General features: G+C 36.1%; 1 protein-coding gene and 1 non-coding gene across 12 annotated transcripts in view; both read right to left on the reverse strand.

The window, feature by feature from the left end:
• Window positions 1-25,100, reverse strand: part of PTPRK (protein tyrosine phosphatase receptor type K) — a 640,850-nt gene that overhangs the window by 19,238 nt on the left and 596,512 nt on the right. For 3 of the 11 annotated variants that reach the window (XM_045294289.1, XM_004702060.4, XM_045294288.1), the window contains 11 exons: window positions 20,068-20,228; window positions 18,053-18,088; window positions 15,496-15,507; window positions 12,943-13,127; window positions 10,879-10,966; window positions 10,064-10,140; window positions 9,851-9,868; window positions 6,862-6,898; window positions 5,329-5,426; window positions 4,794-4,910; window positions 454-608 (listed from right to left, as the gene is read on the reverse strand). In XM_045294289.1, coding sequence (XP_045150224.1) covers window positions 454-608; window positions 4,794-4,910; window positions 5,329-5,426; window positions 6,862-6,898; window positions 9,851-9,868; window positions 10,064-10,140; window positions 10,879-10,966; window positions 12,943-13,127; window positions 15,496-15,507; window positions 18,053-18,088; window positions 20,068-20,228 — 984 coding nt within the window. Of the gene's footprint in view, window positions 1-453; window positions 609-4,793; window positions 4,911-5,328; window positions 5,427-6,861; window positions 6,899-9,850; window positions 9,869-10,063; window positions 10,141-10,878; window positions 10,967-12,942; window positions 13,128-13,773; window positions 14,639-15,495; window positions 15,508-18,052; window positions 18,089-20,067; window positions 20,229-25,100 lie in introns of those variants that run through there. The other 8 variants (XM_045294290.1, XM_045294292.1, XM_045294293.1 and 5 more) reach the window with 5 other exon arrangements.
• Window positions 11,941-12,104, reverse strand: LOC115871061. Its single transcript, XR_004047050.1, has one exon. It is a non-coding gene; the product is annotated as a U1 spliceosomal RNA (small nuclear RNA).

A 25,100-nucleotide genomic window follows, 5' to 3' on the forward strand; every position in this document is an offset into this window, starting at 1 on the left:
TCTCTGCACTCACAAATATAGTATAGCGTCATAGTCTCTGCACTCACAAATATAGTATAGCGTCATAGTCTCTGCACTCACAAATATAGTATAGCATCATAGTCTCTGCACTCACAAATATAGTATAGCATCATAGTCTCTGCACTCACAAATATAGTATAGCATCACAGTCTCTGCACTCACAAATATAGTATAGCATCATAGTCTCTGCACTCACAAATATAGTATAGCATCATACACATTAGGACGAACGTTCTTTATTTTTTAAGTTTCTATTTTACATCCTATTTACAACTGACTTTTATGATTGCTATTTTTACCTCATCTATAATATATGCAAGCTAGAACTTTGTAGGCCCACAGTAGTTTGTGTTTAAATGTCTGATCCTCATATTCTCTAAGAACTGCCTGCTCTGAGAACAGCTGACTCCCTGGGCATCCCCACTCACTCACCTGCAATGCACGACAATGGGGCCTGCACTGGGAGGGTTGGACAGCTTGACTCGCCGGATAAAGGAGAGAAGCCCTGTAGCGTGGTATGGGACTCCATGGTCGGGCCAGCCAGTGAAATGGAACTGCTTAACCTCACGGATTTCATTGTATCCCCTCTGTGCAGAGATGGAAAGACATATTTCCAGAAGTGTTAAAAAAAGGCATTCAACAGAACCATAAGTACTAGATCTGATTGATAACAACCCCCTTCCCCCTCCTGCCAAAAAAAAAAAAAAAATCACCCAAGATCAAAATCGTGCTTGTTTTTGTTTTTTTCCTTTTCCCTGAGAAAGACTGCTGGTCGAACATGGCTTGAGAGCTTCCCTTTCTTATCACACAATTGCCAAAGGATGAGAGTTAAAAGTCTTGCTCAGTTCTTACAGTCTGGCTAAAATTTATTTACATTGACAGTATGATCTTTACTGCTCATGACAACATATACAATTATTAGGGGAAAAGGAGAAAATGGGGAAGCTAAACTGCTGCCTTATTGACCCAGTGCACTGAGTTCTCAAGTGGTGTATAAAAGCAACTTTCTGGTTTCTCATCTCACAAAGAGATTTTAATGCCTTGCTTATCCATGTTGAAAATGGTTTTGAAGCATAGCATGTCGAGATTTTCCAGGACAGTGCTACTCTAGATTGGTTTGTGAGAATAAACAGCTAAACTGTTCTTTGGGCAAACTATTTTTCTTAGCGCTGGGAAATAACACAGCACAAAGCATGTTATTTATAGCAACAAAAACACGAAATGAAAGAAAATGAAGCATCCATTGTGCCCCTCTCCTATTGGGTTAATTAAGGGAACATTTTAAATGTACATTTCAAACTATTTCCTTTCCCTTTGTTAAAAGAATCCTGTAGGCTGTGGGAGCATAGCTTGGATGCGGAGCTGAAGAGCTACAGAAAAATACACATTTGTAGAAAAAATATATAATCATATAATTTGCACTCTACTTTGGGGTGTCCAGGCGGTCTCTATCTTCTTTGCTCAATTAGGAAAGGTAGAAAAGTTAAATGAAATAAATAAAACCTTAAATGACAGCTTATCTTTATGTTATCACTATACGATTAACATCTCCAAAATCATGTCTCATAGTTATGCTTATGTTTAAGTTCCTGCTCAGTACGTGGTGTACACCAGGGCTCAACCAATACTTGTCTTAGTCATCATATCACCTGGAGGGCAAGAGAAGGAAAAATCACCTTCTTTGCTACTTAATACATCATCCCAGTGAGAAAGACTATAAACTGTCCTAAGGCAATTTTAGACAAGTACTTTACCTTTTCTAAATTGATATTATTATCAGAGTTTGTTTAATGCATTTTAATATTGGACAGTTCATATTTCTCTAGCATTTTAAGTGAAGTATTCCTGAATAGCTTTCAAGTCTACTACTACAACAACATCACGGCCATCAAGTGATTCTGACTCAGCAACCCTTTAGGACCAGGTAGAACTCCCCTGTGGGTTTCCAAAACTGAACCTCGTTTACAGGAGCAGACAGCTTCACAACAGAAAAGAAAGAACACAAGCAAACCCTAACCCTACATTTTAAAACCACCTAGATCCAGCTCCAAATGACAAAAGTGAATAAAAAATGAAAAGCCAACCATGTTCTCATTACGATTGCACTAAACCTTTATCTTGATAGCAACTATTATCAAGTGCCCCTATTCTTTGGCATGCTCTAATTATCACTCTTCATTGATCAAAATGTGAGAATTATTCTTTGCTAGAAAATCATTGTCTGTAGACAATTTCTTTCAGTTCACAGATAATACTTTTACAATTATCTAATACCATGTGTACCATAGTTTTCATAATAAGGCATCTCATGTATATAACACATAGAATGTATTAAAAAATTAACATGCTAGAAGTTACACAGAGAAAACAAACAAACACCTAACATGCGTGTTATTTGCGTGACTTCCATTCTCCAACACTGGCAAAGGTTGAGACTGTCTCCTTCCCTGAGAATTCAAGCCTCGGAAATCTTACACAGGGTCCCCGGAGTTCAACCGGAAGGCAGTGGGTTTTGGGTTTTACACAGGAACTGTAGGTGTAGCTCTTTTGATTTTTGTAATATCCTATATATATATTTGTACCTCTTTTAGAAGTGACAGTGGTTTATAGTTACTCTTTTTTGACGAATTATATATTTATTTTATCATGTTTTGTTTTAAATGGATTCTCCAAGTTTCTAATTTGTATGATTTGTTTTTTACATTTGATTTTAGACAGGCTTTCTACATAGATGTAATTTATATGTATAAAGTTTTCTTAAAGGAGAATTTCAGGTAAATTTTTATATAAAACTACTTACCTTTACTGTTGAGGCAGTCACTCATTAACTATTATTTGAAATTTTCAAGAAGCTAATTTGTGGGGATGTTGTTTAATGATTTGTTGTTGCTTTGTGAAAACATCTCAACATGTTGTAATATATTAGATTTTCCTTTGTGAAAAGCATGATTGATTTTTTTAAAACAATACTTTTAAGTATTTAATATTCTATATAATGATGGAATCTAGTTATCTATTAAATGAGGCTTGATAGTTCTCTTTTGGAAATCTTCTCTCATACTATGTATTTTTTTCTACTGGATTTATCTAAAAAATTTTATATAGGTTGAGGTAACTGCAATTATGCTGTTCTATTTCAAACTTTTCCTTTAATATTTCCCTTAAAGATTTTTCAAGAATCATCTTTGTCATTTTAAAATACACTTTATAAAGACTGCTGGTTCTAGTCATTACTATAATTTAACTATCCATCACTATGCATTTGCATGTGAGAAAGTTGGATATTGAATAAGGAAGACCAAAGAAAAAATAGATGCATTTGAATTGTGGTGCTGGAGAGGAATATTCAAAGTACCCAAAGCACCATGGACTACTAAAAGGATAAACTGGTCTGTCTTGGAAGATGTACAGTCAGAGTGTTCTTTAGAGGCAAGGAATACAAGACTTTGTATTACATAATTTGGACATATTGTCAGGAGAGATGAGTCCCTGGCGAATGACACTATGCTTGGTAAAGTGGGGGGGCATCTACGAAGAGAAAGGCCCTCAAGGAGCTGGACTGGCACAGTGGCGACAATGGGCTCAGGCACAAGAACAGTTGTGAGGGTGACGCAGGAGTGTCATTCTGCTGAGCACAGGGCTGCTATGGGTAGGAGCTGATTCAATGGCACATGAAGATAGCCTTCTTTTTATACGTTCTTCATAATATTGCCTCCTCAGTACAGGAGGTTAAGCATTTATAAAAGCAATTGCATTTCCTTGGAGATTCTATGATCTATTTGTACTAATACTACAAATTAAATATATTAATAATCCCGTTTTTTTTTGAGTGTGTGTGTCCCTGTTAATATTTTTTTAAATACAGAAACTTTTACATTTTTCTGTGGCCAGATTTACTGAACTGTTCCTCAACCATTTGTTTCAGGGCTTCCATGACTCACTTGAGTCTCACACAGCCCACCCTGCTTTAGTTTGTCTTACATAGAACTTCAGTAACCCTGTTAAAGCCAACAGTCAGGTCAAAATCTCCACTGACAGCCCAACTCGCTTTGAACACAAATGAAAGTCATCCTAGTGGCCACAGGACGCTACTTCTCTGCCCCCTTCACTCCTCCTTCTCAACACTCATCACTGGGCTCGTGGTGTTTCTTATTATCACAGGTGTAGGTATGCTTGTACATACCCATAAATGGACTCTTCCTCTCCTGGAAAAATTCCTCACCCGAACATAATTCAGATTCCCTAGTTTCTCTCACAAATTTATTCCCCTGTTACTTTCTAAGTGAGCCCTTCTCTGATTGTAGCTATAAACGATCCTTAACCCCACTTCAACAATATTCCTTACTTCCACTTCTAACATTGTCATCCATCACACTTATAATTAATCATGTTTGCTTGCTTATCCATCTTCCCATCTTTTTTATTTTTAATCATTTATTTTATAGCTGTTGAGACTATACATAGAAAAACACATATCCACTCAAGTTTCTATGCAAACCATTCAGCGGTGTGGGTTACATCCTGTGAGTGTTATTACCATGATCACAGGTCTTTTCTGCGTTTCTCCTCTTTATAGTTTTATTGGTTCCCTGTGCACAGGGGACCTTGTTAATGTGCTCATAGCTGATAAATGGTAGCTGATATGCTCTCAAATGTATTTGTAGAATGAATGAGTGAGTTTTATATATCACAAGAAAGCTTGGCAGATATTTAAAAAAGATAAAACCATTTATGGACGCACCTTTGAAAAACAGAGTTTGAAGATAACTTACCCTTTCCAGGGTGAATGTCCTAACGACATATTCAGCAAGTGGTTCCATTTCCACACACGTGACTTTGAAGTCCCCATAAACTTCAGAATCATCAGGCCAGTACTTGTAGCACTTCACCTAAATGACAAAGACAGTCAAGAGACGAGCCACACAGCTCATATGCTTTAAGCAGCACATAACTTCATTTCCGTCATGACTATTCAGATCACAATTAAAATGAACAGATTCACACTTAAATTATGTAAATCTGATAAACTAATAGGTTACAAAGTAAATAAAAATAACTTTGCTAGTCTTTAAAAGCCATATAGTGTAATTAGATTTTAATCGAAAATAAAGTGTATATTACCATGCAATAAAAAGTCAAACAATGTTAAGGACACTGAGGGTATACTTAGAAGTACTCATTCAAAATATTATACTTTGCCTGTAAGCTTTGTATTAATTTTGTTTACAATGGAATGATATCCTATTTTGCTATTCAACTAATTCTCATATTTAGAACAACATAAGCAAAATCGTCTTGTTTCCTTACCCGGCCAACTTCAACTAAATTTGTAACCATCACAATACAGGCAGACTGTTCTTGCCAAATCATTCTCCAGAAATCATATACTGTCTCATGAACTGGGCCTATGAATGAACGGATTTGAACATCATGTTATGAGAGCAAGTTGGTAGTTAGGAAGAGACTTATATAAATAAAAGGCTAAATAAACCAAAAAGAGACTTAAATGTCATTGGATATCACTCCAAGTTCTTATAAATTAATTTTATATATAAATTCTCAGTACTTATAGAAATCGAGAGCCTATACAAGATTTTGACTTTTTTTCCCCTTCCCTACTTCCCAATTTAGGAGATATTGCCAGTTGCTAGAATATACCCATGTACCAGTAAGTCACTTGAATGTTTCTTCAAACATAATGAAAAGGGAACTCTTAATGTCATTGCCACCTAAAGGGCATATATTCCCAGTTAAATAAATGCACATCAGTTATAGGCAGTGCACAGGGAGGGTTTAATTAAGAAGGATCCTTATGTTTAAGGAATACAGACAGTGTGTGCAAAAATTCCATTATCTTTTCATTATTCCATTGGTTTTCCATGAAATTTTTAAGCACTCCAGCAGATAAGGACGCATTCTTATCTCACCATTTCCAAACTGTGAACGGATGTAACTGGGGTAGATACAGCACCTTAATACTAGAACATGGTTTGCTATACAGTAACCTCTCTAAATTTAAAAAGAACACACAATTGACTCAATTATTCTAAAGGTATGTGAAAAGTATATATAATAACTTCAGTCAAAAGAGCAATTGAAGCTTACATTTTACTTTACTTTCCTATTAATAGATAATGTAAGTTTTCTTTAGATGGAGAGTGATCAGTTCAATGAAATACAGAGGTTTTTTTGTTTAGTTTAGTTCTGTTTTGCTGTTTGCATATTTTTGTTTTCCATTGTGCCACTATACCAAGATGTCCCTACTTTCTCTTAATTTTCCGTGAAGAATGAACTTGACCAAGTCCCCTCAAGCCCTTTGCTTTGTCTCATCTTGGCTTGTCAAAAAAACTGCTGGAAGACAGCACAACATCTCATTATAATAATATTGGTCTTGGGTAGATGCTATTACATTCTGGGCTGTCAAACTATACTGCAAAGATGCAGGCAATTTACACAGGAGAGATCTTTTCTGCCTTTCATCAGAAATAAGGGATTCCTCTGACCAGCTGGCGAAGGCGCTGAGACATCCAGATACCAGAGGAACAGTTCCCACAACTGTCAAAGGCTTTTCATTTACATACAAAGAGGAAAAAAAGCGGAAATCTTTATGCAGACAAAAAGAATTATCTCATAACAGAATTAAGAGCAATGCTATACTAAAAGCTTATTTCCTTTTTCAGGCGTTTCAGATAAAAATATAAAACAAATGAAAAAAAACCCAAAACAAAGCACAAGCCCCCCCTCCCCCAAAACCAAGGGACTTCAAACTCAAACACATATGAATCCTTTGACTAAGCAAGTTTCTTAGTTTCAGAACATTTTAAAATAGCAATATTTTACCTTGGGTTGCAATGTAGTGGCTTGGTCTCTGATATCCCTAAAACAGGAAACACATTAGTTATCATTGTGCATTAGTGTAGGAAATGAATGAATGAAGGCATAACAAGATGAAGACAACCACCTGCTAAGATTAAGTTACAGTAAAATGTCCAGAAATGATCAGTGAACACATATAGTTCACTTCTCAAACCTATGTCATCTGAAAGGTAAACATAAGGCAAAAATGAAATATTTTGCCGATTAGAATATGTATGGTAGAGAGCTTTGTTTGCTATAATATAACCTTATAGATTTTGTTGGTTTCACTAAAACGTTTATGCCTTCATGTTAATCTTTAGTTATTCAATCCTGGCAAAATTGTGTTCAAATTTATTAATTTTCTGTTTATCATCCAAGAGTACAACACACTGCATTACAAAGGGACAATGACAGATTAGCACTATAAAATAACAACAGAACATTCCAATGTTAGAGCTGGACAACGCATGTGTGCATCAAATGATAGTCCTGCTGAGAGCTTTTTACAAAACATTTCTGTTCTATATTATGTTCAGGAATCTGCCCAAACTGTTCTTGTGTGTGATGCTAACAGTAATTCACACACACATACTTACAGATACACACATATATATAGGGAAAGAAAGAGGTTTTTTTTTTTTAAATAATGCCTCTAACCTTGAACAAAAAGCATTTAGTTCCTTTTTCTTAAGTGTGTCGTGCATTCTGAGTGGTTTACACATTTTAATATTTTTTCAATAAAGAAATATTCTCATCAAGGATCATTTAAACGACCCTCAAGCAATCGGAACCCAACAGATCCTGAGTTGCAACAATGTCACTGGTACAGCAGCAATCAAGTGGGAAGCTGGTGGTACTTACCAAACGGGCTTTAGGGAAAAGTCACCATGGCTATATCAAGTCAATCGTGACTCATAGCAAGCCTCCATCTTTGCCCAAACTGTAAAACTTTATGGGAGCTACTGGTGGGTCTTAAACGCTCAACTTCGAAATGAGCAGCGTTACTGTTTACTCCAGAGTGCCTTCAAGGGTCTTCTGAGTAAAATCATGTGACGCAATTTCGGGACCTGTGAGTGGATTTCAACTCCTAGAGACCCCATATGACAGAATATAACTTTCCCACAGGGTTTGGGCTATAATCATTACAGAAGATTGCTAGATGTACCCCGAGGGAGCCACTGGTTCACTCAAGCTGTCAGCATCTTGGTGAGTAGCCTGAGGCAGAACCAGGCCCTTCACATTTTGGGGTAGGCAACTAAGCAAACATTTAAAAGCACATAGACTGGGGTCATTCAACCAATACGTATTATAACTGAGTATTAGACTGTGGCAAAAATGTGTGAGATCATCCAACCAAAACTTATAACTGAGCATTAGACTGTGGCAAAAATTTGAAGTTAGTTATTCTTAACATACCAACGTTTCCATAAAACACAAGGTTTTATAGAAAATATTATTAGGAGCTCTAAGCATTTTATTTCTTCTTTTTCATAAAAAAATCAATTGAAGATTATGTCTTTAATGGATAATAAACTAATGAGAAGAGGACAAATTATGAAATTGTGTAGGATTCGGCCAAAATACACTAGGGTATTAGCCGAAAGACTGGATCATAACACAGTCTCATCTAATCCCACCATATTAATCATATGGCAGTATCATAACAAGACTCTAGTGTACATGTCTTGGCGAAAACCCAAGGTTAAACTAAAGAGGCAAGAAAAACTACAAATTTGTTAGAGAATTACTTTTTTTATTTAAATCCTAAAAAGTAGATGATCAGCTTAATTTTCAGTGAGGAGATGTCTTATTAATTAAAAATACAGAGTGAAATTAAGATTATGATGAGAAACAACCAAGATATTCATACTTTTGAAAATATATTATTTGAAATATGTAAATAATTAGAATTCACAGAATTGTAAAACATAAATTTAACAAGAGAAAATTATTTTCTCTTTAAGAAATTTCGAACGTTTGGTCCTAAATGTCATTCGCCTTTATGAATATAATGATATGCATAAATTTTGCAATACTTGATTGTTCTATCTTTTGACTTACTATTAATGCATATTTTGAATAAAAAAATTTCAGCATACCAAGGTTTTAATTATTAAAAATGGTTTAGTGAATGCTTATTATGTGGTAGGCCTTGTACTAATTTCCTAACATGCATTACTTCTGGCAATTCTCACAACAAAGTGATAAATTTGATCATCATCTCCACTATATAAAGATGCAGAAACTAAGGCAAAGAGTTATGAATTAACCTTCCCAAATCTCCAGTGACTCAGAACCAGGTAGTACAACCACGAAGCTTATCCTAACATCATCTCCTCAATAATATTTTGTTCATTTGATAATTAATTTTCATTAAAGAAAGAATTTAGAGACAGATATATGCTTATATCTAAAAATTAGCATTGGGATATGATTAAGATATATGATTTGATTGGCATGATTTGATATATATGTGTGATGAGTACTTTACAAATGCAATTTATCAATTATTTTGTCTAAATATTTTTTTTTACTTTACAAGCCAATACATACCACAAAATATTCTCCCTACCCATTTTTAATATATGTCAAATATAAAAGGTATAAAATTTCAGAAACACTAATACACATCATACTATCCAGCTTCTCACATATTGTTTGGAGTTGGGGAGAGGGGTAAGAACGAAACCAGCAACAGAAATCATCAACAAATAAAACTGAAATACATAATAAATTGTCAAACGCTAAAGTATCCTGCTTTTTGAAAACATAGGAAACGAAACGAGGTAAGAGACAGATCTTTACATATGTAAAAGATTTACACAAAATGAAAATAGATATACGAAATGAGGCTAATTAGGTGAAGCATGCAGAGGTAAATTGTAGTAAGCATTAGTAATAACTGCAATTAAGAGTAGTTCTAGTAAATGTTTGTAATAGGGTGCTGTTATTTACATATAATGGTACTTACATCCCTGTACAGCCAAATCTACAGCCCAAACAAAGTCAGGTGTGAAAGAAAGCACAACAACATCAGTGAGTACTAGGACGCAGAACAAGGAAAAGTGTACAATTTGTTCTTTACTTTTAAAAGCTAGCAATTACTTTATAGATAATCACATGCAAAAAAAGATTCACAGAGATCAATCGGCAAATTGGGAAAGTGAACTGTAATCATACTTACATCTATATAGTTGGCATTAATGTAATCTGAAGAAGGATCATCCTCAACAGGCTGCAGGATTACCCTGGAGTGATCATCTAAATGTTTTAAATAACAAAATATCAGCTAGCCAATTTCTACTCGGCTCTGAGACAATGGCAAATGTAGAGTGGGAGAGACGGAAAATAATAGCCCATCCACAATATCCATCCACAATATGGATATTGCCCTACGCATTCCACTGAAAAGTTATCTTAAAATAAGTTGAATTGTGAAGTGTTTAAGTCCATGAGCGGCTAGTGACCAGTTAAACCATCATTGTCTTACGTTTCCTATTGTATCAGATGATAATCCCTTTTTTAATACTCAGTTCACACTTTGAAGTCTCCAATGGGAAGCCACATGGAGCAAGTGAATTCAGACGCAGTATCCTGTGGTGTATAAAATTCTGTGGCTGGAATACCTCTACCTTAAATGTGTTTGGTGGGAGTAGTACAGTAATTTATATCTTAGACAAGATCTTCCTTCTTATTTATCCTAATTTGCTCATCTGTTTTAAAACTGGCCAATGCATTTATATGCAAACAAGAAATCAAACTGCATGCTATCTCCACAGGGTGAGAAGTGAGAGTCAATTCAATTAATGAGGAGGATGACAATTTGAGAGGCGCAGTTAGTATCCAATGCTGTTTAATATAAATAGATAGCTTTATAAGTGGATTGCAACTTTCTGGAACACTCTTAAAAGTATGAATGAAACTACCTAAAGAGGAGTTGCAACTCACTATCTCTGCCCACACAATATTTATTTTCCATAGGAATTCATGAGCACTTACAAGCTATAATGTTTCCATATCGGTTTTTTGCTCTGTTTTGGTCTTTCTTAGCTACATCCCAAGATGCTGACTGTCCTTCAAAGAAACTCTGGAGAAACAAAAACAACAGATAATTAACAAGAAGGCTAACTCTCACTCGTCTGGTTTGCTCTTCTTGAACTAGGTTTATCTGTTCTGAAGACAAAAAATAACAGAAGTCACTTTCACAAGGAAGAAAGAAATCCTACTGAATGAACAAGCTCCATTCTCAGACTTCAAACAGGTAGTTTATGGGATTCATGCTTGTTCATCTTGCTATTGTTCTTAGCTCAAATTAAGGACAGGAAATAACTTCTGAGAGGAAACAAAAGGCTTTAGAAGTATTTCAAATTTCAGATCTCTATAACTTTAAATGAAGAAGATAGAGAAAAAGCACAGTTCACTTCTGAAAGTAAAAAAGTTCATTTCTGATTCTTAAAAAATGAATAGATGAAACACTGCAAAACTCCTCTTAATGAGTATCTTTCAAATGTGCTTATTTTATAGCATCTATAACAGGAAAAATAAAATCTCCTTTCCCACTAATTAATAATTAAATTGTGTGTAATACATCATATTTTAGGTACTCTGAAAATCATGAAAAAGACCAAGTTCCAAGAGACCATATGAAAATGAAAAAAAAAAAGATTCATCATTTCTATGAACTGTTGGAACAGATGAAGCTCTTGATTGGTTTAATTTCCATTTACAGCAATTAAAAAATGTGGGCAGAGATGTCTTCTTGCAGAAAAAAACTTAAGCTTTGCTCAACACAGGAAATGGGGTCTTCAAAGAGCCAAAGATCCTTGACATGAGGTACACAGAAATACACGTAAAACGAACCAAAAAACTCACTCTGGCAGAGTACTCTAATTCATTGCACTTATTTTGTTACCACACCACGGTGCTTCCAATATATATCTAAAAGCAACTTTTAAAATTCAAAGAAAATTATAGTCATTACCAAATTAAGATACATAAATAATCTGACAACTGGTGTGCGATTTTTTTTTTTTTTTTTTTTTTTTTAAAAAACCCAGTTGTCAGGGGAGAGCGCGAACGCAGTCCCCCACTACCACAAATTATGCAGTCGAGTTTCCCACATTTGGGGAAATCGCAGGGGTCAGCACATCCGGAGTGCAATGGATAAGCCTCGCCCTGGGAAAACCACCTTCGTGATCATGGTATCTCCCCTGCCAGGTAAGTATTGGTGTGCGATTTTAGAAGGTCGGCTTGGATACTTTCATTTTAAATGTGTGTGTGTGTGTGTGTGTGTGTGTGTCTTGAGAGTTCTGAGGGTGAGGTGAAGGTTAGGGTGACTTCCTCTAAGCTCCTAGAATTATATTTCTTAGCAGGTAAAGGGTGGCAAAGAAATCTTTATTTGCTGCTAGTTTATGTCTAGTAGGGCGCCTGATTAAATAATTTCCTTTGCAATTTCAACCTTGATTTTTGGCGTGAAGAGGAAGGTAAACCATGGTTGGAAGGAGAATTTCCCCCATCCTCCATTTAGCTTCTTAGTGCTGTTTCCTGGGCTTGCAGTACTCTGCACCCTCAACCGACAAGCCACACAACGGAACTGGCAGTACTTATACAACGATTGCTCCGATTTCCCAATCAAAGGTCACCATGCAGAGAAGCAGGGTCGTGCTTACTGCCTACCTCATTCAAAGCACAGAACCTCTGATGGTTCAGTGGGATTTAAGGTTACCTTGCTATGGATTTTTAAGGAGTGGGAGTGGTAGTGTTGGTGGATAGAAAGTTATAAGTGTATTTTAGATCGTAGGGGGAAAACTGTGAAATAAAATGCCTTTAAAATCATATAATACATTTATAGTATACCCAGATAAAATTTTAAAAAGGTCTCTTTAATTTCTTCTTCCCTCTCCAATGACCTGAAAACACACTGGATTGTATATTTATAGACACAAGATTAAAGAACCTACACAGCATTTCATTCCCTGTTATGTTAAAGGGCTAATAAAAATGGCAAATTCCACTGAGTAGCCTAGTTACAAATAAAGTCTTATAAGGTACAGAAAGGTTCACCTCGTACTCTTCTTTGAACCCATAGCTGTCTGATGTCTTCATGAGATTAATGTGCTGCAGCAAGTCGGCAACCCTGATGGCTGGGTGCAGCTGTCCTGTCTGATAAGGGGATTCTGTCCCCTCGCACAGGTATCGAGGCACATCTAGCAGCCGGCTGGACTCTGCTGTTGCACTGTGGTTCTCATCTGTCATTTTTCATATTTGAGAAGATTAAAAAGAAAATAGAGTTATCGTGTTTAATATGTAGCCATGCAAACATGCCCACAGATGTTTCTGATAACGGGAAGGAAGAGAATGAAACTCCACACAGGATAGGCCCAGGGCAGTATCTCCACAGAGACAAAGCTCCAGCCTTTTATCTTAGCTCTAGGTTTGAAGTTAAGAGTACAAATGAGCTTGGAACCATTTGTGGAAATAGCTTATTAATTTTTAATTCCATTTTTCCATGAACTCTTTGGAAGACCTCCTGTATGTCACCTGTTTATCAACAAGGCAGCATATGCTATTCTCGTGTGATAGGTAGTGAGTGTGATAAGTAGATTTTAAGCAGGTCTGAGTGGGAGGTGTGTCTGAGTTCCTACTTCTCGCACCTGTAGTCAGAACAGGGTAGAGTGGCACCAGGGTGGCAGGTTGTCAAACGGGGAGGTGTTTCCGCTGATTACATTGAACAAGCTTCTTCCCACTCACTCCTGAATCGCCTCAGGAGTCTTGAGCTAGGCAGCCCATGTCCACAAGGCTGCTCTTCTTGCTCCTGTGGGTTAACTCGATCCTACCACAGAACGCTCCTGCCCACGATCGCTTTCACCCTGGCAAATATGGGCATTCTGCAGGATCACCTTGGGCCCAAGTGTGTCCATTGACCGGGTTGCGTGTATATTTCTACTCAATCTCCACTCCCTTGGTTAATTATCATTGTTGCTGTTGTCTTTATTGCTAGTGTATTTTTAACTCTTTCACTTGCTGAGCTAGAGAGAGACGAAGGGAACATTCGAGGCAAACCGTGTGAATGCTTCCTCTTGAGGAAATCTTCCCCGTGCACCCGAGCTTCTGCTGCAGGTTCTCACAGCGTCCTGTTCTCATCAATGGCCTTTCTCTCTGACCCTTTGTTTCTATCATTTGTTTCCGTCATGACTCTAAACCGTGAAGAGAGAGTGTAGACTGAGTCATGCTTGCCTCCCCTGCCTAGTCCTGCATACCAGTCACTTGATAAATATTTCAATAAATTAAAACTAATTGACTCCCACATCACCCATATTTAAGTGTAGACCCATCCCAATTGTGCTATTAGCTTAAAATGAAAAGAAATGTTTTAGTTTCTTTCTGCCACAGATGGAAGAAAAGAACAAGAACATATTACCTATGAAGAATAAGCATTGTTTTAATGTCCAGAGTACTAATCATTACAAATGAGAAACATGCTTATATTTTTCACATTAAAACTTACCACTTTAAAGGAAAAAAAAAACAACAAAATAAAATCAAATGTTTAAGGGGTGTTTTTTCAAAAAAACATTGCTATACTCATTAACAGAAGAGAAAGTACACTCTTAATGATAATGCATACTGTAGAAAATGATATTTAATTAACAGTGAAACATATGTCAAGTGCTGTACATTTGCCTGTTCTATCACCAACTCTACAAATAGGATATGGCAAAAAATGAATTGTTGTCCCCATGATAAACATTTTTTCTTCCTGGAGAAGGGAGAAGAAAAAAAAGAACCCCACAATCAGATTTGCGTGCCTCTAAAATTTAAGCTTGATTGCATTTATCTTTACATCTCATCTTAGAATGAATGCATTTTTTGCATTCACTCCCCAAATTATTACAGAAAATAAAACAATTCTCTGTGGGTTCTACGGTGCCCTACCCACCGACTGCATTTAAACACTTCGCTCTGGTTCTGCCCACCACTTTGTGCATGAAAACTTGCTAGCAAAACATGAGTCATGAGAGCATCTCTATTTTCTGTGAGACTACTCCCAGTTGATCGACCCTTGCAATCCTATTAAAATCAATAATCTGACATACATAATATATATCCATCTCCCTGGTGAATTTAAATCCAAAGCCTTTTTCTTGGGTATTGTTACAACATACAGCTCAGGGTGAGAGGTGAAGAGAATGTCAGGGAGACACAATAAGACACCCAAACTGGAAGACAGTGGACAGAGCTCTCAAGATGACCCCCCACCCCCACCCCCCACTCAGTGGGTTTGTGGAGCAGTAGAGTATTTACAATTGTAAAGGGCTCAGTGAGAAACATAGAAATTGCCCCTATCCCAAGCCTTGCCCATTATGGCATCCCAGTATGAAATAGATAACCTTAGGTTATGCTTAGCTTTAATAAAGCAATACAATGTGTAGCAAGATGGTTAAAATAATTACATACTAATTATTAATCCCCAAATATTTCAACTCATTAAACCACCTAATAATGTGACTAGTAGGTGGGTACATAATATTGCTCATATACTTATTACACATCTAAGAATAACTTCAAATATTTCCTAGCTTGAAAATTCTCTAGAGTTCTTTACAATACACTTACCAGTTATAGGGACTTTAACCCAATGAAGCAGTGAAATACAAAAACAAAAACAAAAACATGAATCAATACGAAAAATATCTAAAGCCTTTTAAATTTACTAAGTAGACATTAACATCTAGCGATATTTAAAGTGAATTCAAAAAAATGCTTCATAAATACACAATCAATTGAATGCAAAACAATGGTAAACACCATAATTCTGAGAGAGATGGAAATGGAACAAATCATTTCTATATCTAATATGATTAATGAGATATTTAGCCTTTAGGGAATGAGAAGATTCAAATAAAACTCAACCAGCTTGACTTTCAAAATGAAATAGAAGTAATGATTTTATAGCAGATAGAATTGATGTCTCCATTGAATTAAGGTTAGCCTTCCTTATTTGTTTCTATTTGCAAGCAAAAATATAATAACCTTTTAAATTCTATCATTTTTAAGATTCTATGATATAGATCCTCTCACTTCCTCTTTACAAACAAAGCCTTGTGAAAAAAGTCTGCTTGAGATCAATACCGTCTGTTTTCTAGATGAGGAAACAACGATACCTGGTATTTTTGAGTTCCTATGTGAGTCCAGAAAGGGACTTCAATTGGAACCAATGCTACATGTTCTTTTCTAGAGACCATTACCGTAGAGAGGAATTTATATTGACAGGCACTTTGTTTCCCGATGAATTTAATATTCAAATTAAGATTTATTCCCCAGTAAGTAATCTGAGACTGACAGAATTCTACATTGTTCAACAGAAGACAGCATTTTCAGAGGCATTTAATGCCTTCCCAATATTCAAGGTTCCTGGTTTCACCCTTCATGATCAGACCACCCCTTGAAACAAGCTGTCCAATTTAATTTCCTGCCATTATTGATGTAGACATCAAAGAGAGAAAATATTGGTTTTCAGATGTTTTAAAAATATCATGATAAAAACCCATTGCTACAGAGTCAAGTCCAACTCATAGTGACCCTACCTACGGTGCCTGAGACAATAAAATTTTACTGGAATGGCCAACCGCATCTTTCTCTGGAGAAGCGGCTGGTGGGTTTGAACTATCAACCCTGAAGTGAACAGTCCAATGCTTACCGGACAGCACCACTAGTGCTCCTTTCTTTTGTCATGCCAGAAACCTAAGCCATAGTCACAGAGTTAGTGCCAACTCCTAACAACCCTACAGGACAAAGTAGAACTGCCCTTTAGGTTTCTGTGACTGCAGATTTTTATGAGAGGAGAAAGCCTTTCTTTCACCTCAGAAAAGCTGGCGGTCTCAACTGCTGACCTTGGGGCGAAAAGCCCAACTCGGAACCTCCCTTCTTTCGTAGTAGGTAACTTTTACATCAATTTTACAATTTAAATGTCGCATAATTATTTTAGGGAAGAGAGATGTGCTATTCCTACATAGATGAATTCTTACATAGTTGAATTACTTGTAATATTTGAAAACATGTTTTTATAGTAAATGAATATAGGGATAATAAAAATAGATGGTTAAATGTAAACTGAAGTTTTCTATGTTCACAAGCAATATTCAGTGTATATAACAAATGTGAGAATTGGGAAACTTTGAAATGGTTGTAACTGGAATTTTCAGTTCTTGGATTGAATCTTGAGCATTAGAGACTCTGTGGTAAAGCCCAGATTTACATATTTAAGCTAACTACTCATGGATCAATGATGCATCATCAATCAAGAAATGGGTACAAATAAAAATTTAACCTACTCCTTCATAAATATATAGTTTGATAAGCAATTCGATTAGTCATCACTAGCAAAATTAATTGTCATTCAGCCTGTTTTAATTTCTTAAAAGGAACACTCCTTATTAGTGAAACCCACCATCATTGACCGGATTCTGACTCACAGTGACCCTAGATATGGTTTCTGAGATGCTAGTAAATCTTTACAGAAGCCGACAGCCTCATCTTGTTCCTGCAGAGAGGCTGGTGGGTCAGAACTGCTGATCTTGTGGTTACAACTTATAGCTTATTTCCCAGCACCAAAAAGGTTCTGACAGGAGGTTCATAAATTATGTAAAGACCAATTTCAGAGTTCTAGAAACTTTACCTACACTTATAAGATTGTAATATAGCGATCACATTTAATGAGAAGCTAAAACAAATGCATACATTCCTAATTATTACTAGCAAATATGTTCTTTAATGGTGAAAAATTAAGAGGATTTAGAAAACCCTGCTCAGGGAGGTTACTCCTTTTTTTGGAAAGGTGAGTTAATTACTCAGGCAGCATCGTGCCCAGACACTTAACACATTTAATGCATCTGGAGATGTACACATCAGTCTCACATCAAGGAGCATTATACTTTTGATCCACGTCTATCGGCACTCACATGAAAGTAACAGCAAACATTTTCTAATGTGGCATGTCCTTAGTGAGGAGAGTTAGGGATCTCAGTTGTTTTCCTTGATAAAGATAAGACTGTCTATTTTCAAAATCAAGCTGCAGCCTATGCTGTGAACAATTACTATGTGAACAAGCTATAACCCCATGCAAGGAGGTGTGATCCATGCAAGAATACATGATAAAGAATTAAGGCCTCACCTAACACAGCAGTCGGCACAAGTGGATCATTGGGCACTGCAGGAAAACAGAGCTCATGAAGAAACATACTGCCCTAAGTAGGCTTTTAAGCTCTTTCAATAGATTCATGCTTTCTTAAGCTATAACCATTAAACTGTCTTTGATTACTGTAAATTGAAAATTGAAAATTCTCCCTTGTGGCTTAGTTTATCTTAAAACATAAGAACAGGTGCATCTGTAGTAATATTTCAGTAAACTTCTCAATCCAACAAGTTAGAAGAGTCAAGATTGCATTGTAAAAGATTAAAAAATTAGAAGGGGAAAAAAGATATTTTATCTCATGCTCATTCCAAATAGTTTTTTTAACTTCACTGTGGGAAATAAGGTGAATCCTTTCTTCAAGTTCATAAATGGATATTTATAATCACACTACTACATTCAAACTTCCCAACAAAGACTGGCAATAGATAGTGATGTTTGAGGAAGCCAAATGCTTTCAATCTCTTAATTGATCTGATTTCAAAGTATATGGTTAAGAAAGGTAGTTCTTTGATATTTTGACAAACCTTAGTTATAGCAATAATAGTATTTTGTGTTATTCTCTAGCATTGCTCTTGTAGTGGTGTAAAAATAAAATGGATCAGAAAAGCCTGATCATGATTAAAATTAAATTGTGAAATGACCCAGTCAACAGTTCCGACTATGCATTTGGAATAGACAGGCACCCTGGGAAGTGATGGTTTGCATTCAGGCCAATAATTACAATGTTTCACCAAACAGAACATTTCAGAAAAAATTTCCCTTTATCAACAGGTACAGTCACACACACCCTACATAATTACATTTTAATTTTTAATTCTCAATGTTCTCACACAAAATATATATGTAAACTATAGAAAACAGAATATGTCTATTGTTTGTTTCTTTCTAAGGTGACCAGATTTTAACATTGGTAAAGTGGGACACCATTGATAAAACTCATATCCTGGCAAAAAAGCCACAGGCAGCCGAAAACCGTATACCCTAGCTTTCATGAATTCTTTCCAGAAATCTGGATTTTTTTTTAAATGCTGCGGGACACGGGAAAAACTGTTAAAAATCGGGACTGTCCCACAAAAAGCGGGACGTCTGGTCACCTAACGTCTTGCAAACTGAAGTTAGCATCGTTCTGAGCGCACTGGCAGAATGTCCTTGGGCTCACAAGGCCATCGGACAAACATGATTTGTCCTCCTCAAGCATCAGTTCTACTTGAGGAAACAAAGTCCGGTTATTTGATTACTTATAAGTAATTTAACACAGGTACTATACAACAAAACAGAAACTCGGAGGGATTTGCGGGTGAGACAGTACTATTCACTGTGGGACAATTATTCAACTCATTTGCCATGAGACAGAATCTCAGTGGAGATATATTAAAAGCCTAGCATCCATAGATTAGTAGTAGAAATTCTTAATATGGATGCATGGATTCTCGGATGGATTTGACCGGTCCTTAGCAGCCCTCCACTTCCGCAGCACTCCCTTATGCACACCAAACAAGAGCATGGAGATGATTTTTCCGCCTTTCTATTATTGAGAATTTGAAGGTCTCGGCAGAATATTTTAATGGACTAAGTGTATCATGGCAATAGTTTCTAAAAACAATCAGTTTCCTTTTGCGGCAAAAGAAACTTTATCTTTTACAAAGGAACATGCGGGTGATAAAATTATAAATAAATTACAACACGAAGTAACTTCATGTAGGCAATTAGAAATTTTAACTTAAAAGACCGGCATGATTTGATGTGAGTGGCAGATGTGTGAAACACCTCGCATGGTAAACTAAGACAATCAATATGGTTTGAAGTCAAATGAAATAAAAACTGAGAATGTCTTTGGTAAATTTCACGATATTCAATTCCTCTTTTTCTTTGTTCAGTCTTATTTTTCTCTCCCTTCTATATCTTTTCCATAATTACAAAGGTAAAGTGTAAAATTCAAAGACGACATAATGAACCTGAGAAGCTGCTCATTAAAAGTTTAGTGTGGAACTTACATCTCGGACTGAAGTTGTGTTGGTCCATGAAGGTGATGGAAAGGGGATCTTCCGCATGCAGAGTGCTCTGATCAGCATAGCTCCGGTCCATGGCGTTCACCATGTGGGTCATCTCCTGCCGGGTGCTCCCCATAGCATCCTTGCGTTTTTTAGCAAGCTTGCTGTCAAGTCAAGAAGCAAAATGGAAATCTCAGCATCAGGCTAAAAAGAGAGTTGATTTCAGCAGTACATAGTTTAGAATAACCCAAGGGCAAGGATGTGGTTGAAACAAATGTGCTCTAGAAACACTAAGAACTAGTCATAATTTCAAGGATTAATGTTGACATTTCATTTGCTTTATAGCTACTTCCAACATTCAAACTGTCAACCCAAACCCCTCATAATTTTCTGTATTTCATTTTGCTGAAAAAGGAATACATCAGAAAAATTAACAATATTTCATTAAAGCCATTAATAAATACTTCCCTTGAAAAATAAGTTAAGAAAACTTTAAGCTCAAAGTAAATTTCCCTCTTGGGTAACTATTTTGGTCAAGTTTAAGAAACCTCTCTTGAGAATAATATGTCTAGGTTTTATGTTTGTTTTACTCTAACCATGCAATCAAGGTAGACAAAGGTTCTATCCTTTATTATGTGTGTGATTACTGAGTACTTTGCACTTATAACGTTAACAGAAAACTTATATGAAGACTTTCAGAATCAACCACAACTAGATGTAAGACAAATATATAGGTTTACACAATACTACATTACACAGAGGAGCTTCAAAAAGTTTTTTGGAAAATGGAAAGATAAAAGATATTGTCCATGAACTTTTGAAACACCCTCAGACACTATATATAAAAAACACTTTGGAAAAGTTTAAAATGTGCTCTGCAAAGTTACTAAGCAACGTATCTTCACCTTGTATTACAGACATGGGATAATCCTAAAGATATGTTTTCGAGCTGCATGGCAAATTATTCACTACAGAAATGCCTTACAAATGAAGCAAATGACTCCTGAGCTTTGGAAAGTAGCAGAGCTACTTGTGAGTTACTTCATACTGACATTTATTTTATGTATCAAGGATATAAGACATATTCTAGTTCTTTGTGAACGTTTCACATTAAATATGCAATGGGAAAAATTCATTAAAGCTACATAAGAAAAAATGTTTTTGGCAAGGCAATTTGTATTTGATATAAATAATGGTACTCAAAAAGCCGGTAGTAAGCAGATTATGTTTCAAAGTTTATGTTAACAGCTTATGATGCCTTAAATACATACTCTTCATTTGTTTCTAGAACACTGGCTCTCTGACTATAAACTAGGGCATTTTATTTTGAACCCTGTAAGTATATATGAGAGAGTAAATGTACAATGAATAATATTTTATGACTCAATTACTAGAGCTATGTCTATATTTTTTTCTATTAAAATTAAATTCAGTGATTTGAAAGTTGCTCATGTGTTAAGATTATATCCTTCTGAAAATTATGGTACTTAATGTTAGGTGCTGCACATCAATTAACTCCATATAGTTACATAAGAGACCTAATAGCTATAATGACAGTCAAAGCTAAAATTTGGGGTGGACAGTTTTTCCCCCAAGAAATAATAATAACGATCACATTAGTGATCACATTAGAAGCCTATCAATGATCATAACAATAAAGAGGAAACAAGGACAAACATATAACAAAAACTACTACCACCACCATCACTACCATGACCACGACCACGACCACTACCGCATCGCAGTCCCTACCACCGCCACCATCATTTATGACGATTACATGCTCTAGTCATTGACAGTACTTGAGTATCTCTAGTTTTTTGGCTAGGGTTACAAATCATTTACCTACTTGGAGATTTCACACAGGTAATGCAAATGACTGATGTTGCCAATGGCAACAAAGGCAAACACCGCAGGACGCAGATAGCCGAAGTGACTGTTGGCAACTTACCGTTGTTTTGAGCACCTTTTAAAATATTTTGAGATGCTATGTATCTGAATGTTTTTATTTAATTCCTTGATCGCCACTCCTCCCCACGACTATGTCATTTTTGGAAACATGAGTGGGCCAAGTTAAACATTTGCAGGTTATAGCTCTAGTCTACAGGCTTCCACTTTGTATTTTCTTTGGCCCAAACCATTTTTTTAGCTCTCATGTCTGGTGAACTTCTATCCATTCTGTCTCATATTAAAGGATGCCTCATCAGGCAAGCATTATCAGATGGATCTCACTAAAATTGTGCAAGGTTCGGTTTCCCTGGCAAGTCTTCTTATTACACCATGTTCTCTCTCGACAATAACAATCTTCACATATCTTTGCAATTATCCTACTGTGTGTTCCACGAAGGAAAGAGGTATCTCAGTGTGTACACCCCTAGCACTTGGAACGGTGCTTGACACATGGCAGGCACTCAATAAATATTTGTTGCATGGATGAATTAAGCTTGTTATGTCGTTGGCACATTTCAATTTGTGAGTCATATCAACACCCTGAACAAGGCACAAAGACTTTAATTGTATAAATGAGGTCACGGAGGCTCAGAAGAGTGGAATAATTTGCCCGAGGTTATTTATATAATAAACAGTGAAGAATAACTTGGTTCTAAAATCTAAGTAAGCTCTTACACTATCTGGTTGCTCATGTAATTTTTTTTTGCCAGAATAAAAAACATGAAATACTTTATATCAGGTAGAATAAAAAATACTAACTACTTTATATCTGGTATGTGTGATATAAGGAACACTGGTGGTATAATGGACACACATTGGGCTGAGATCCACAAGGTCTATAGTTTGAAACCATTAGGTGCTTCATGGGAGAAAAACAGGGTTTTCTACTCCCTCATGATTTACAGTCTTGGAAAACCATAGAGGTAGGTCTGCTCTGTCCTACAGGGCAGGCAGAATTGATACTATGGCAGAGAATGGTGATTAGTATTGTGCCATGTAAAGTGTATATGCTAATTATATGCCATATATAGTTTAGATGAATCTAACTATATATAATATACACTCAAGTATAAGCCGACCCGAATCAGCCGAGGCACCAATTTTACTATAAAAATGGCTTTAAAAAGCTGCTGATAAAACTCGGCTTATACTCGTTATTACAGTACAGCATCTTATGTAGCATAATGTGTGTGTGTGTGTGTGTGTGTGTGTTTACAAAGGGAACCCTGGTGGCATAGTGGGTTATGAGTTAAATTGCTAACCTGGGTTATTAGTTAAATTGCTAAACCTCAAGGTCAGCAGTTCAAATCCTTAAGATGCTTAGGGGGCAAAAAGGAAGCTTTCTGTTCCTATAAAGATTTACAGCTCCAGAAACCTACCCGGGCATTTCTAATCTCTCACAGGGTCTCTAGGAATGAGAATCAGTCCAATGGGCATGAGTTTGATATTTTTTCATATTATACAAAATACTATCTGTAACTATAAACATACTCTAGAATGGAAACATTAGTCATTTAAATTTGATAAGAGTGGAAATAAAATATTTTGCTATGTTTGAGTCTAAAACATCAAAATTATAGTATAAAAAATAACTTCCAATCTCAGTTTCTTAGATAAGAAGAATGAATTTATTCCTCAAAAATTTTGAGAGATGGACTGGGATAAAAAAAATAATATGCACTTGAAATTTTGAGGATGGACGATTTGTAGCAGGTTGTAAAAGGTGTTTCAACTTTGAGGCCTCACTTTTAAAGGTAAGTAAATGAATTCATTTAATCACTGAGGAATAATAATAAGTGATGGATTTGTCAACTACATGGCAGCTAAACTATTTCATATAAATGAAAGGTTTTTGTTTATCACATCCACAGATGCTTATCACTAATCATGTTACAAGGGAATATAGCCTACTCTGAGATCTGTCAGTCAAGAATCATCACCTTGGTTCTCCCACCCGAATCCTCACAACAGCCCTGTGAGGTAGGCTTTCATTCGAGTTCTCATAAGACAAATACCAATTAAGAGCTTGGATCAAGAACTGACACATCAATGAAACCTAACTCAAGGATCACATCTCATTTTTTTTCATTTTTACTCCCATTTATTTCTGCTTTCATAAAATATCTCTAATTCAGATTAGTTTCACTATATATATACAAGTAATCTTTCAAAGAATACTTCTATAAAAAACATCATAGTTTTGACTGATAATAACATTTAACCAGCTACTTAGTCTAGTACACTGTAATGGCACCCCTCAACCAGAAGGATGCGTCCTTTCTAATATTTCAGATACAGTGATGGGTCATGATAAAGGTATTGACATGTTTATGATTAAGCACTTCTTGAACCCCTGTACATTTGAGGCTTTATCTCTTTCTGAACTATCATGTATTGGTGTATAATCTGCACTTCAGAACAGTTAGTGAGGCAATTCATTTGCAACCACTTGAGTTTGACAGATGTGCAAATGACTTTCATTTTCAAAGCAGCATAAACTTCTGCAGGTGGATGTCTGGGTGACTGTAAGGGGAAAGTACTCTGTCACTAGATGAGACAGTACAGTTAATTATCTTTGGCTTCATCAGACATGATGTATAAGGGATATTATGAGTCATCACGATAAGTTTGGATCCCTGTTAGTTTACACCTGCTTGTTTTAGCAGATTTCAGGAAGCAAAATGTTTACATTCAAAATGCTGGCAGAATTGTTACAGTCATTGAGATTTTAGTTTATCTAGTGATATCAATACTGTGGTACACATATTTCCTAAACACACTTAATCTTAATCCATAGACCTTGAAAGCCAGTGGATCAACTATTTAGTAAAGCAAAGTCCAAGAAAGCTTTACTGTAGCAGACATTTAGACTCGAGAAATACCTATCATGGCATTTAATGTGCTACACTGAAGACAGCTCTGGATACCAATGGAAGATTCTCTCCATCCTTATGAAACTAGCCTTTCATTCCAGAGTCTAGCAGGAGCCACGGGCTCCAGAAGAGGAACGCAGTGCTGTGACACCAGTGTGCATAGTCAGGAGGTTGCTGTGACACCAGTGTGCATAGTCAGGAGGTTGCTGTGAC

This window comes from Echinops telfairi, unplaced genomic scaffold (genome assembly GCF_000313985.2).
Source record: "Echinops telfairi isolate 266 unplaced genomic scaffold, ASM31398v2 ScPeMD7_3533;HRSCAF=4204_0, whole genome shotgun sequence".
NCBI lineage: Eukaryota > Metazoa > Chordata > Mammalia > Afrosoricida > Tenrecidae > Echinops > Echinops telfairi.